Source organism: Sminthopsis crassicaudata, chromosome 4 (assembly GCF_048593235.1).
Source record: "Sminthopsis crassicaudata isolate SCR6 chromosome 4, ASM4859323v1, whole genome shotgun sequence".
NCBI classification, from domain to species: Eukaryota; Metazoa; Chordata; class Mammalia; order Dasyuromorphia; family Dasyuridae; genus Sminthopsis; species Sminthopsis crassicaudata.
This window is the reverse complement of record NC_133620.1, coordinates 338,406,981-338,420,008: the sequence shown is the minus strand read 5'-3', so window position 1 is coordinate 338,420,008 and position 13,028 is coordinate 338,406,981. Positions and strand designations below refer to the sequence as shown.

General features: G+C 40.5%; 1 protein-coding gene across 1 annotated transcript in view; it reads right to left on the bottom strand.

Annotated features, from left to right (window-relative positions):
- Nucleotides 1–11,561, bottom strand: part of SCN4A (sodium voltage-gated channel alpha subunit 4) — a 60,507-nt gene extending 48,946 nt beyond the window's left edge. The window contains 10 exon segments of the mRNA XM_074264751.1: nucleotides 2,451–2,592; nucleotides 3,123–3,186; nucleotides 4,708–4,936; nucleotides 4,938–4,990; nucleotides 7,137–7,228; nucleotides 7,909–8,037; nucleotides 9,975–10,064; nucleotides 10,254–10,372; nucleotides 10,747–11,068; nucleotides 11,492–11,561. Of these exon segments, the coding sequence (XP_074120852.1) occupies nucleotides 2,451–2,592; nucleotides 3,123–3,186; nucleotides 4,708–4,936; nucleotides 4,938–4,990; nucleotides 7,137–7,228; nucleotides 7,909–8,037; nucleotides 9,975–10,064; nucleotides 10,254–10,372; nucleotides 10,747–11,019 (1,191 nt within the window). The 5' untranslated portion in view covers nucleotides 11,020–11,068; nucleotides 11,492–11,561.
- Between the last annotated feature and the right edge of the window lie 1,467 nt (nucleotides 11,562–13,028).

Below are 13,028 nucleotides of genomic sequence, written 5' to 3'. Positions count from 1 at the left end.
CCATAACTCTCCTGAGCACAACCTCACCCACCCAGTGGCAATAATTAGGGTAACATTGACAACAAGAAGCCTTAGCCCACCAATACCACAATGAGTTTGGGACCTTATCAATGTGGGGAATGATAGTATGCCTATCCATCCTTTTCAACTCTTCCTTTTTTAAAAAAATAATTTTTCCCCATCAACTATATTTTCCATTGTGTTCCTCTTTTTCTCTTCCCCCTCCCAGAGAGCTATGTCTATAATAAATAATTTCTTAAAAAGACAAAGAAGAAAAGAAATTCAGCCAAACAGTTCAATATATTTCAAAAACAAATCAGCACAAATACAATCACAAACTCTTAATATTATCTATGCAATGATCTGTACCTGAGAAATCCCTCCTCCCCCCAGCCTCTGTGAAATAGTGGAAGGATCCTTATCTCTTCTCTATGGTTCTTTATAATTTTTTAATATCCTCTCCTAAGTTTGCCAGTGGGGAATTACCCTGGGGTGCACACTTTCTCCTCAGGTCACCTTGACATAGCAATAATAATAATAATAATAATAGGAATAATTGAGGGAATAGCAATAAATTTTAAAGTTTGCAAAGTGATTTACAGCCATCACATTTGATCCTCACAACAATCCCAGGAAATAGTGTGTTATTATTCCTATTTTACAGATGAAGAAATGGAGGTTAAATACTTGCTTAGACGCATACTACTAGTAAGTACCTGAGACTGGATTGAAACTGAAGTTTTCCTAAGCTTCCTAAAGTGCTTCCTAAAGCACCTTATGCATTTTGAAACACCTACTCTTTTGGCTGGGTTCTGAAGTTAGCTAGTTGATGTAGGGAGGGGGTGGACTTCCTCACTCTAGGCTCAGAGCTCTACCTTTTGTCTGTATCACCTAGCTAACTATGGAACACAGCCAAAAGCATGGATGTTTAGATGATGCTTTAAAATTTAGTGCTTTAAGATACTATCTCCATGAAGTGAATGCAATAATATCTATCCCTGTTTAATAGATTAGGCTCAAGGAGATTATAGTTATCACTTCCAAATCACAGGAGTTAAAGGACACATCTTTTTTTTTTCCTTCCCTTCAGTATAGAGGATATTAAAAGATAAAATATGTTGATATGATACAATATTATGCATATATTGTATGTATTTTTGAGTGTCTAAAACTTTTTCTGTGTCATCTGCTGGTCTTTGGATATCATCTGTGATTTTCACAAAGCTCCCCCAAAATTCCTATTTAATTTCTTATGCCAACCCATGATATATCATAACTGTGATGTTGAAAGCAAGATGTGGAAGGGATAACTGTACTTGACTTGTTCCTTGCCAGTCAACCATACCTATTCCTTCCCTACGGTTTCTATCACCTCCTACAAATAGTAAAACTATTAGACTACTTAAAATTATTAAAACATATAAACTATTAAAAAATAATAAAAACTGAAAGTTTATTTAACCAGAGACTCTGAACAAGAGAGTTCCTTCAGGGACCTGCAGCACAATCCTGGAGGGAAGGCAGAGAAGGAACAGATCAGTATTGTGGAGAGACAACTTGTCTCAGAGGCAAAAAGATGTGGGGTGAAGTCCTGCCTTTGATAATCCTGGCTATGTGTATGGGGAAGCTCACTTAACCCTAAGCCTTCTTTCCTCATCTGAAAATGAGAGATTTAGATCAGAATGCACTGGTGGTCCCTTCCAGACCTAAATTTGTGATGCTGTGACTTCTCAGAACCTGGGCAGGCTCAACAGAGTAATATATACTCTTTCTCTGTTTCAAACATCCACACTCCACCACATATGCAGCCTTCAGCTTATATATGGGTATATGTACATGTATACACACACACCACACACACACACACACACGATGGTCCTTTCCTGTTTCCTCCTTCCATACACATTACTCTAAAATCTATTCAAGGCCTCCCTTCAAATACCCTGAGATGAGGGAAGGGAAAAGAATGAATGTGATGGGTATCAGGATCCAGAGACACAGGAAAGAAAGCTATGGATGTGGATCCTGGGAGAGCTAAATAGGAGAAGAGGTAGGTAGTCCTCAGAAAGAGAGTAAGGATAGGAAGAAAACATCTGGGAAATAGATTATATTTGGTTTTTCTTGGAGGTCAGAATAAGGTACAAATACAATGGAAGCTGCAATAAGGCAGATTTGCTAGATGTGAAGGGAAAAATTCTTAAAATTTAGAGCTGAGAGTGGAATGGAACTTATTATACAGAGAGAGTGATCTCTGTTGGAGATCTCCATCTCTGATGGAGATCCATCCAAGTGGAAGTTGGATGACCATTACTTGGGAATGCTGTAAATAGGCTTGATATTTAGATTTGGCTTAGACAAAATGATCTCTGAGAGTCTTGCCTACTCTAAGGTTCTAGAAAACCAGGGTCCTAAGAGAATAGTGGTTTTGAGGACCTTGGGGCAGGGCATACCAGTTGGAAGAGGTTCTCCCAGTAGTCTTGTGTCATGAGTCGGAAGAGGGCAAGAAAGGCCCAGCTGAAGGTGTCGTAGCTGGTGTATCCATAGTTGGGATTCCGGCCCGCCTTCATGCACTCATAGCCCTCAGGGCAGTGCCTGGAAGGGAAGAGAGGAGGTTAACAGGGTATGTATGGAGGCTGGATGTAGCTTCCTCCATCCTTTCTCCTCCACACAACCTTTACTAACCACTGAGGGACCTATAAACTTGGAATTTTTTAATTGGGGCATGAAGGAAGAAAGAAAATGAATTAGGATTCTTCTTGGTATCTTTGTACTTGGGCCAGTGCTTTGGGAGGAGAGGAAGACTTTGAGCTTCTGGCTGGTAAAAAGCCCCAGAGAAGGGACATGGAGATGGGAGGTTCTTGGGAAAGATGGATCTGAGATCCACTATGGAGGGAAGTTTGGGAGTACCCATTGAGAGGTCCTGCCTCTATCCCCAGGCTCTCCCATATCATCTGGATTATTTCCCCCTTTCTTTGCATGTCTTGGTTTCCATAGTCTCATCCTAAGTGCCTATTCCCAACCAGCCCTTTTTCTTTGACAGACCTTCTTCTTTCCTTTGTCTTCCCCATCCCAGCATCTCCAGTCCTGATTGTAACCTCTTCCATCCCTCTGGTATCACTCACCCTGCATCACTGCTATTTCCACAGAGCAGGGCATCATTGGCACCATCCAGGAAATAGAAGTTCCCTTTGTTGGGGATGAAAAGGCATGTCATGAATGCAAATATATTTTGGGGATATGTGTGTATACAAATATATATAAATACGTTGCCTACATAATATACTTATATTCCCTATTTCCCAACCAAGTAGGAGAAAGTCCTTTGCGCTCCTGCTGCCCCAGCCTCCCCTTCTGACAATCCCCAGTACATGACCCAGGCCACTGTCTCAGTCTAAGGGAACAGAAGCTAAGTCCAATGTGGCTGGAGAAACACAAAGCAGGTGAGACACCAAGTGTTTCTATGATGCTGGAGAGATGTACATACAGTCAGTTCTCATCTTCATAGTAATTATGTTCTATAATGTCATTTTGAACACTGAACGGGCAAGTACTGAACCATTAGTCCCGGAGAACTATAGATTTAAGTTCCTGTGAGTCTCTGGTCACATTTACTTTAGCAATTCTAGAGTGGTCTTATATACAGATTGACAAATTTCCTTATCCTTTTTCTGAAAATACCATATTGCTGATTCATTAATGCTGAATTCATGCCAACAGTACTATGACTCATGCCCGAATAAAGCTTATCTAATGCATGTGTTCCCCCATAAGCCTTTTGGAGCTTAGGGACTCAGGAAGCACTTCAGTGCTAGCTTGGGGCCATTTAAACCGTGAAATCACACACACACACACACACACACACACACACCACACACACACACACACACACACACATGCACAAAGCACAAAAAATGTAGAAAAAACATGCTGCTAAATAGACCTTGAAAAGAATCTCAGCTGGAACATTCCCATTGAGCAACTCCAATTTTTTGCTGTTCTTTATATGTGCACAAATGACCAAGAAAGCATCTTAAATATAGATTTTGAGGTTAAAAATAAATTTCATCAAATAGGCAAATCTGGAATCTGTGAATAATGATGATTGACTGCACAAGATATATATACATATATATATATATATATATATATATATATACATATACACATATACACATGTGCATATGTATCATATATACAGACATATAAATATATATTACATGTATACAGATAATATCTATAAATAATACATAGATCTTCTCTCAGCATTTTTCTATCTCTCTCTGCTGGGAAGATAGGATGCTGTTGCTGCCTGTGAGTGGGTATCTGCACAGATTCCAGATAAATAAAGAGGTTAGGGGAAAAAGATTTTTCCTGAAGTATAATTAGTAGAGAACAATCAGAGTTTTGTCTTAGGGTATATAAAATGCAGAGCACTGACCTCACTTGGAATTCTTTGGAGCATTGGCATGATTCCTTCCCTTCTTCCTCCTATCCCATGTCCTTTCTACCTCTCTCCCCTTCCCCAACTCCACTGCATTCTCAAGTCCATGCTCTGAGGTTTTTGTCCTCCTCCCTTTCTCTTCATCCCCAAGCCAGTCCCCTTCCTTATACTTAGCTGAAGGTTCCTCTTTTCTGGCCACTAGCCTTAGACATAAAAATTTATACTTACAGCTTTGGAAGGCTTGCCCTTCTCTAAGTCCTTCTCACCTTCATCATTGATGTAGGCATCCCAGTCAAAGGTAAAGTTGCTGTATAACGTGTCATTACCAAAACCTGTGTCATTGCTGAAACAAGGCTGTCCCGTTGTCATACCAAGTCTCATTGATGTCACTGATTGGGGTGGCCATCTCACACACTTTTGCCTCAGATTCCCCATGAAGAGCTGTAGCCCAACTAAGGCAAAAACACTCAGGCAAAAGACTGTGAGAATCATCACATTCTGACAGCTTCTTCACGGACTGGATCAGTGCCCCTACAATTGTCTTCAGTCCTAGACAAGAAGGTAACAGTGATGATGGACATGCATGAGAATGCATCAAGGGAGAAAGAAAGAAAGAAAGAAAGAAAGAAAGAAAGAAAGAAAGAAAGAAAGAAAGAAAGAAAAGAAAGAAAGAAAGAAAGAAGAAAGAAAGAAAGAAAGAAAGAAAGAAAAAGAAGAAAGAAAGAAAGAAAGAAGAAGAAGAAGGAAGGAAGGAAGGAAGGAAGGAAGAGAAGGAAGGAAGGAAGGAAGGAAGGAAGGAGGAAGGAAGGAAGGAAGGAAGGAAGGAAGGAAGGAAGAAAGAAAGAAAGAAAGAAAGAAAGAAAGAAAGAAAGAAAGAAAGAAAGAAGAAAAGAAAGAAAGAAAGAAAGAAGAAAGAAGGAAGGAAGGAAGGAAGGAAGGAAGGAAGGAAGGAAGGAAGGAAGGAAGGAAGGAAGGAAGGAAGGAAGGAAGGAAGGAAGGAAGAAGGAAGAAAGAAAGAAAGAAAGAAAGAAAGAAAGAAAGAAAGAGAAAGAAAGAAAGAAAGAAAGAAAGAAAGAAAGAAAGGGAAGGAAGGAAGGAAGGAAGGAAGGAAGGAAGGAAGGAAGGAAGGAAGGAAGGAAGGAAGGAAGGAAGGAAGAGGAAGGAAGGAAAGAAGGAAAAGAGGGAAGGAGGGAAGAAAGGAAGAAAAGGAAGGAGGAGAGAGGGAAGGGGAAAGAAAGGAAGAATGAAGAAAGTATGGATTTTTTAAGCAGCTTGTATATGTCAGGTACCATGCTAAGTGCAAGGAGCACTTACTTCCTCACTATAACCCTTGAGGAAGATAATATAATGATCATTATCACCATTTTAAAGTCAAGCCAAAAAAAGTTGTACATGATGATATAATATTTGAAGACAGAATTTGAACCTTGAACTCAGATCACCTGACTCCAATTCTGGCCAGAATTTTGCTTCTATATTACCTGGAATTGACCTCTAAGGTCCTTTCTGTTAATCAGTATTTTATTTGTGCTTGATTCTTAGTGATCCCACTTGCAATTTACTTGGAAAAGATGATGGAGTGGTTTACCATTTCTTTCTCCAACTCATTTTATCGATGAGGAAACCAAGGCAAATAGGGTTAAAATAACTTGCCCAAGATTACCCAATAAGTATCTGGATCTGGATTTAAACTCAGGTCTTCTGACTCCAGACTGGTGTTGTATCCACTTTGCCACCTCGCTGTTCCCTTTCTAACTTTGATATTAGAGTGTTTCTTCCTTTCTAGTTTTGATGTTAAAATGTTTTGTTTTGTTTTTTCTCTAAGAACATCTTCTCCATTCCTTTGATCAACATGGTTTCCACCTTCTTGACCTTTTCCAGGTTCCTGATTTTATATGTTCCATAGTGACAGATTCCTTTATGCTGTGTCTACTTTGTACTTGTCAACTATAGTGCTTTGGAATCATACTGCTATTGTTTCTCATATACATCTCGTGTATGTCCCAAAGTTCATTGGAATGGAACCTTACTGAGAAAGAAAAATGTCAGGACTTTCATCTCCCATCCTCATGGGCTTATGGACAAGGAAAAGGTCAGAAATTCTCCCAGGGATTTTGTGCTGTTTTAATGTAGTACGCAAACAATTCTGATGTTGTTTACTTTCTTTTCCTTTCTAATCATAGGCGACCTTTTCTACCCCCCCCTCTTTTTTATTTAAGTCCCCCATGATGAATGTTTTTATACCTTAACTTTTGTCAATTCAGGAAAGTGTTTTGGTCTTCAATGTCCTATTAAAGGACAAAGGTTTGGGGAATGGGGTCAAAAAGCAGAAGAGCAAATGTTCTAAACCAGTCTAGGCTTAGGTTTATGTCAGGAATAAGTAGCTCTTCCCCTTCAAAAATATAGGCATTTAAGTGGCACAATGGATAGAGGCTTGGACTTAAAGTCAAGAGGCCCTGAGTTCAAAATCAGTCTCAAGTCTCTTCATCTCAATTTGCCTGTTTCCATATCTGTAAAATGGGGATAATAGAAGCATCTACTTCCAAGATTTTTGTGACAATAAAATAAGGTGATATTTGTAAAGTGCTTTACAAACTTTGAAGTGCCATATAAATGCTAGCCATTATTATCTCATCTTTTTTATTATCATTATTATTTAAAAGTCCCCTCCCTTCCCCCAGGACATCCTCAATACCTGGAATGACTGTTATAGTCTTCAGGGCTCTAAGCACACGAAAGGTTCTCAGGGCTGAGATGTTGCCCATATCCACAAATTCTGTCAGGTACCTGAGGGAGGGGGGAGGGAAGAGGTTTTCATGCTAGAGCCTTAGTAAGGATCAATTGTGTGACTGGGGAGGCGGGGTATTGAGCAGATGGCACTCAGCTGTTTTATGTTGATCAAATTAAAAGGATTTCTAAGAAGGCAAAGTTGGAGTTAGGGTCCTTTTCTGGGTATTGGGAAGTGTCCAATCTGGAACCCCCATTGTGAACCCCAAGAAATGCTCCCAATAGGGCAGGAATAGAGGAGTTGAAGAGGATATTTTAAGTTTTTTCAAAGAAGGTTTTGAATTTTTGTAATGAGAAATTAGTAAAGCACTTTTAAAAGTGCTTTTCTCACAACCTTGTGAGGTGAATTAGGCAAAAATTGTTATTCCTATTCTACAAATGGGAAAACTGAGTCTCAAAGGGGTTAAGAGATTGGGCACACAGCTGGAAAATATGAGAGCTGAGACCTGAACCCAGGTCTTTTGACTCCAAGCTCAGAATCTGTATTATATCATAGTTATGGTTTGATAAAGTAAGACCATCCACTTCTTGGACTCTATCCACATGCTAAGAGGTCACTTAATCATACTATTCAGGACTCCTGATTTCCATTTTCTCACTTCCCTAAGGTAGCATCTTTCTGAAGTGAATTTCCCCACCCACTCTGGACCCCTTTCCTGTCCCTTCAGGCCTCTCCTCACGCCATCATGATGACACTGAAGTCTAGCCAGTTCCAAGGGTCCCGGAGAAATGTGAAATCATCAATGCAGAAGCCTCGAGAGAGCATCTTGATGAGAGACTCAAAAGTGTAGATTCCTGTAAAGGTGTACCTGGGAGCAAGGGTAAAACTGAGAGTGAGGGAAGACCTCTAACTAAAGTAGAATCCTAAGATGGGACTCCCCCCCCCCCCCCCAGGACTGTACTAGGATATACTTCCTTCCCTATTTGATCTGCATTCTAGGTGGTAACAGCCTCATTCTGGAGTCTTCATGCTTTCTTTCTCTGGAAGTCTAATACCACATGAGCCCAACTTTCCTCCATCCCTACCCCACACCCATTCCCACCCAAGCTTCTTGCATGTGAAATTTTTAGTTATAGCTTGGGTGAGGATATATGTGTACAGGGGATGAGAGGTGGGTTTATGGGTGTAGGTATGAGCATATGAGTAGAGGAGGGGGAAAGAAAATGGAGATAGTGGTAACAGATTGTGTCTCTGGAAAGATGAAGGTGACAGAGGTTGTGGAAGTTCAGGAATATTAAGAATGTATTCCCAGGAGAGATGAGGGTGACAACTCCAGAATGCATCTTTCTCAGGAATGAAATGGTGTGTTAAGGAGCAGGGTTGAGAGGAAATATATTGCATTCAGGGAAGAGAATAACAATAATGAAGTATGCTATCACCCCATCTTCAGGTAGAAGAACTGAGCCTATTATTTTATTGGTATGAGGATATCCATTTTTTAAAAAAATTTACTCTACCAATGATTCTTCTCTGCAATTTCTAGATTTAAAAAATTGTCTGTACAATTTTCAGATGATGAAATTAAAACTATTTGCACTCATATGAAAGAGTGTTCCAAATCACTACTGATCAGAGAAATGCAAATTAAGACAACTCTGAGTTACCACTACACACCTGTCAGATTGGCTAAGATGACAGGAACAAATAATGATGAATGTTGGAGGGGATGTGGGAAAACTGGGACACTAATACATTGTTGGTGGAGTTGTGAAAGAATCCAACCATTCTGGAGAGCAATTTGGAACTATGCCCAAAAAGTTATCAAAATGTGCATACCCTTTGACCCAGCAGTGCTCCTACTGGGCTTATATCCCAAGGAAATACTAAAGAAGGGAAAAGGACCTGTATGTGCCAAAATGTTTGTGGCAGCCCTTTTCATAGTGGCTAGAAGCTAGAAGATGAATGGATGCCCATCAATTGGAGAATGGTTGGGTAAATTATGGTATATGAATGTTATGGAATATTATTGTTCTGTAAGAAATGACCAGCAGGAGGAATACAGAGAGGCTTGGAGAGACATCAACTGATGCTGAGTGAAACGAGCAGAACTAGGGGATCATTATACACTTCAACAATGATACTGTATGAGGATGTATTCTGATGGAAGTGGATATCTTCAACATAGAGAAGAGCTAATCCAGTTCCAATTGATCAATGATGGACAGAATTAGCTACACCCAGAGAAGGAACACTGGGAAATGAGTATAAACTATGAGCATTTTTTTTGTTTGGTTTTGCTTCCCAGATTATTTTTACCTTCCGAATCCAATTCTTCCTTTGCAACAACAATAACAACAAAATTCGGTTCTGCACATATATATTGTACCAAGCACATACTATAAGATATTTAATATGTATGGGAATGCCTGCCATCTAGGGGAGGGGGTGGAGGGAAGGAGGGGAAAAATTCAGAACAGAAGGGAATACAAGGGATAATGTTGTTAAAAAAAAAATTACCTATGCATATGTACTGTCAAAAAAAAGTTATAATTATAAAATTAATAAGAGAAAAATTGTCTGTAGCACTTGGAAGTTGAGACTACCTAGAGACACAGTCAGGATGTGTCAGAGGTAGGCTTGAACTCTGATCATTTCTTTAAGGCTAGCTCTTTATCCATTGCACAATACTATTCTTATCATGTTCCTCAAGATGAGGGCATTGGTGAAATGAAGGTGCGTTCTGGAAGAAAAATGTACTTGGATCATATGTGAGAAGGGAAGAGAAACAAAGTTCGTGAGACTTACTCCACATTTTTAGACCAGGGTGGGGGGTCACTCATGGTCATGAATACACAGTTTGCCAGGATGGTGATCATGATGAACAAGCTGAACAATGTTACAAGGGGGAAGGGTTAAGGAAAGTTTGAGAGTAAACAGAGATAGAGAGGAAAGGCAACAAGTTTTCCTAGTCAACACTCTAGATTCCTTCTTGAAGTACCCCCCCTTAATAGATTGTATCTTGCCACAGCCTCCCTTCCCGGTATATCCCTCCAGCTGCCCCCAAGACCACTCTGGGAAGGATATGAATGGATGAGAATTTTGATGGCCAAACGCCTTATCCTACTGAAGGGGCTCAGCATATACAGGGCTGGGGTGGCTGAGAATCGGAAAATGGCCTTGCCCTTGTTCAACACAATGAAGGTCTGAAAGGCAGAGACCATGAGACACAGATATAGAAATAGACATTGAGAGATATGAAAATACAGTGAGAGATACCTATAGACAGAGGTTTTCAGAGACAGGGAGTAAGACAAACTCTGGGCAAGAGGGAGATGGAGACAGACTGTGAGAGACCCAAAGAAATGTAGACAAAGACAGAAAAATGGCAGAAAGGGACCACGAGAGAGGCAAAAAATAGACCTGGAGATACCAAGAGAGGGAAAGAGATGAAGAGACAAAAAGACACTGTAAAATATGTAGGGAAGCAGAAAGAATTAGAGAAATCCATTGGTCAAGACATGGAGAGCAAGACAGAGACAAAGAGATTGGAATACACTGAGAGGCACAGGAGTGAGACCTTCTTGTCACTGTAGTAGGGATCCAGATCCTCCAGGGGGATGCCAATGACCTCAGGTGGGGGGTCTCCATAGATGAGGGGCAAATTCTTCCCTGCTTCCAGGTCACTTCTTGGCTTCCTCTCAGGCTCCTCAATCTCGAGCTGCTTATTCCGAAGGAGTCTTGCCTCCTCTTCTATTGCCCGCTTCTCTATGGCCTGCAGGGACTCAGGAGTGAAGGGACGCAAGCAGTCGGGTCCAGGGGGCACAAGCAAAGGCACAGGTGGGCTTGCCATCCTCTCATCCTGTGATCAGGGGCCAGGGAGGTGGGCAGAATCAGAGTACCTGCAATACATGTCCCGTCCCCCCCAGGAACCAGGGATCAATTGGCCATTCCCAAGCTCGTGTCAGCCTTTTGCCTACTTACTGCAACCAAGGACCTTTCTAGAATTCACCCCCTCACCAATACCAAGTCTCCCCCAAGGCTCCCCCCTGCCTTAGGACAGGTAAACTCCAATAAAATCTTCTCTTTATGAGACATTAACCCATCACAGGATATCCCTGAGCAGAGACTGGAAATAAAAAAGTAATCCCTAATTTACAAGATCTATTAGGAATGTATATACATACATATATATATATATATATATATATATATATATATATATATATATATATATATATATATATAAAATACATGTGTAAGTATATGTATATATGTTTGTGTTTATGCATGTGTGTTTGAATGTGTTACCAGTAGGGACTTACAGCAAATTGTCTGATGGATTTTAATGCACCAAAGCCATAATTCTCTTCAAAGCCCTCTTGGGTGAAGCACTTGGAGAATTGTTGGAAATAAGTCTGCTGAGGAAAAAGCATCACATAATATCCTTGTTGGTTTTTCTCCATGGAGATCCCAACCTTACCTCAGCGAGGATCCAGGAATCAGGAAAGAAACAGAACCAAGGTAGGAGAGCAGATAAAGGGAGTCAAGCCAAGCTAGCATTGGGGGCTTGGGTAAGAATAAAGCACTCACTGAAGAAGCCAGAGCAAAAGGAGGGGGATTATAGGGCTACAGCTTTAGGGCCAGACTGAAACTAAAAGGTCCTCATTTTGCAGATGAAGAAAGGGAGAGAGGGGTTAAGAATGATTTGTCCTGGACTGAGTATAAGCTCTATGAAGGCTTCCTACCCTCCACTGAGGTTGGAATGGGATGGTATGCTAATTATTGTATTCAGTTCTCACTTCAGACCTTTGTATAGAGAAATACTTTACATGATGTCCTGGCTATACTTTGATTCAAGATAGATGGATTAATAATCTATTCCCTTCCCCTCCTCAAGTCATTTCCAAGGATTACCTGGCTGCTGAAATCCAGCTTTCTTCTACTAGTCCTCCCCAGATTTCTCCAGTCTCATACCCAATTTTTTGTTAGAAGAGGAAGAGGGATTGACCCTCCTATATACATACACTGAAAGAAGACATAATAGCAGTTCTGAAGAAAAGGACCTCTAGTCACAGCCAGAGTGGGGCACACACAGATACAACCTTTCACATAGGTAGAAACACACAAAAAATTAGTATTCAGTTATAGTTCAGTTGGGAAGAGGGAGAGATAGTCAAGACATGAATGCCAAAGTTTGGGTCACTCCTCAGGAATAATCAGAGTATCCTCTTTTTCAAGCTGAAAGGGACTTTAGAGGCCATCTAAGGGTTAAAGAGTTCCCAAACTAACAAAAAAGCAACTTAATCAATCAAGAAGCATCTAAAATATGTCCAGCATTGTGCTAGGCTCCGGGTACTGAGAAGGAAATGTTCAAGAGAAGGAGAATAGAGTTTTGAGGGAGTGTATGATCTAATAACCTAACTCCTGTGGTGTCTGGCACCAATTGTGTGAGCACATGTATGTGAACTATATAGACACCAATATTAACACAGAATGAGACATATATGGACATAGTCAGACATGGACACTGACAAACATTCAGAGTAGGACACTCAGAAACAGAGCAGCACAATGAGCTAGACATTGCTACAGATGGGAGCTCCCTTCCTGGTGTACATGTGCTCCTGAGGGTCTAAGGGGTTCAGAGAATATCTGGTAAACATTAATGCTGGTATGATATTATGCATGTCAAAATATGATATAACATGGCATGACATGTGACCTAATAGATTATTTGTTATTGTTCAATCATGTCTGATACTTTGTGATCTTATTTGGGGTCTTGGCAAAGATGTAGAGTGGTTTGCCATTTCTTTCTCTAGCTCATTTTACAGATGTGGAAACTGAAGCAAACAGGGC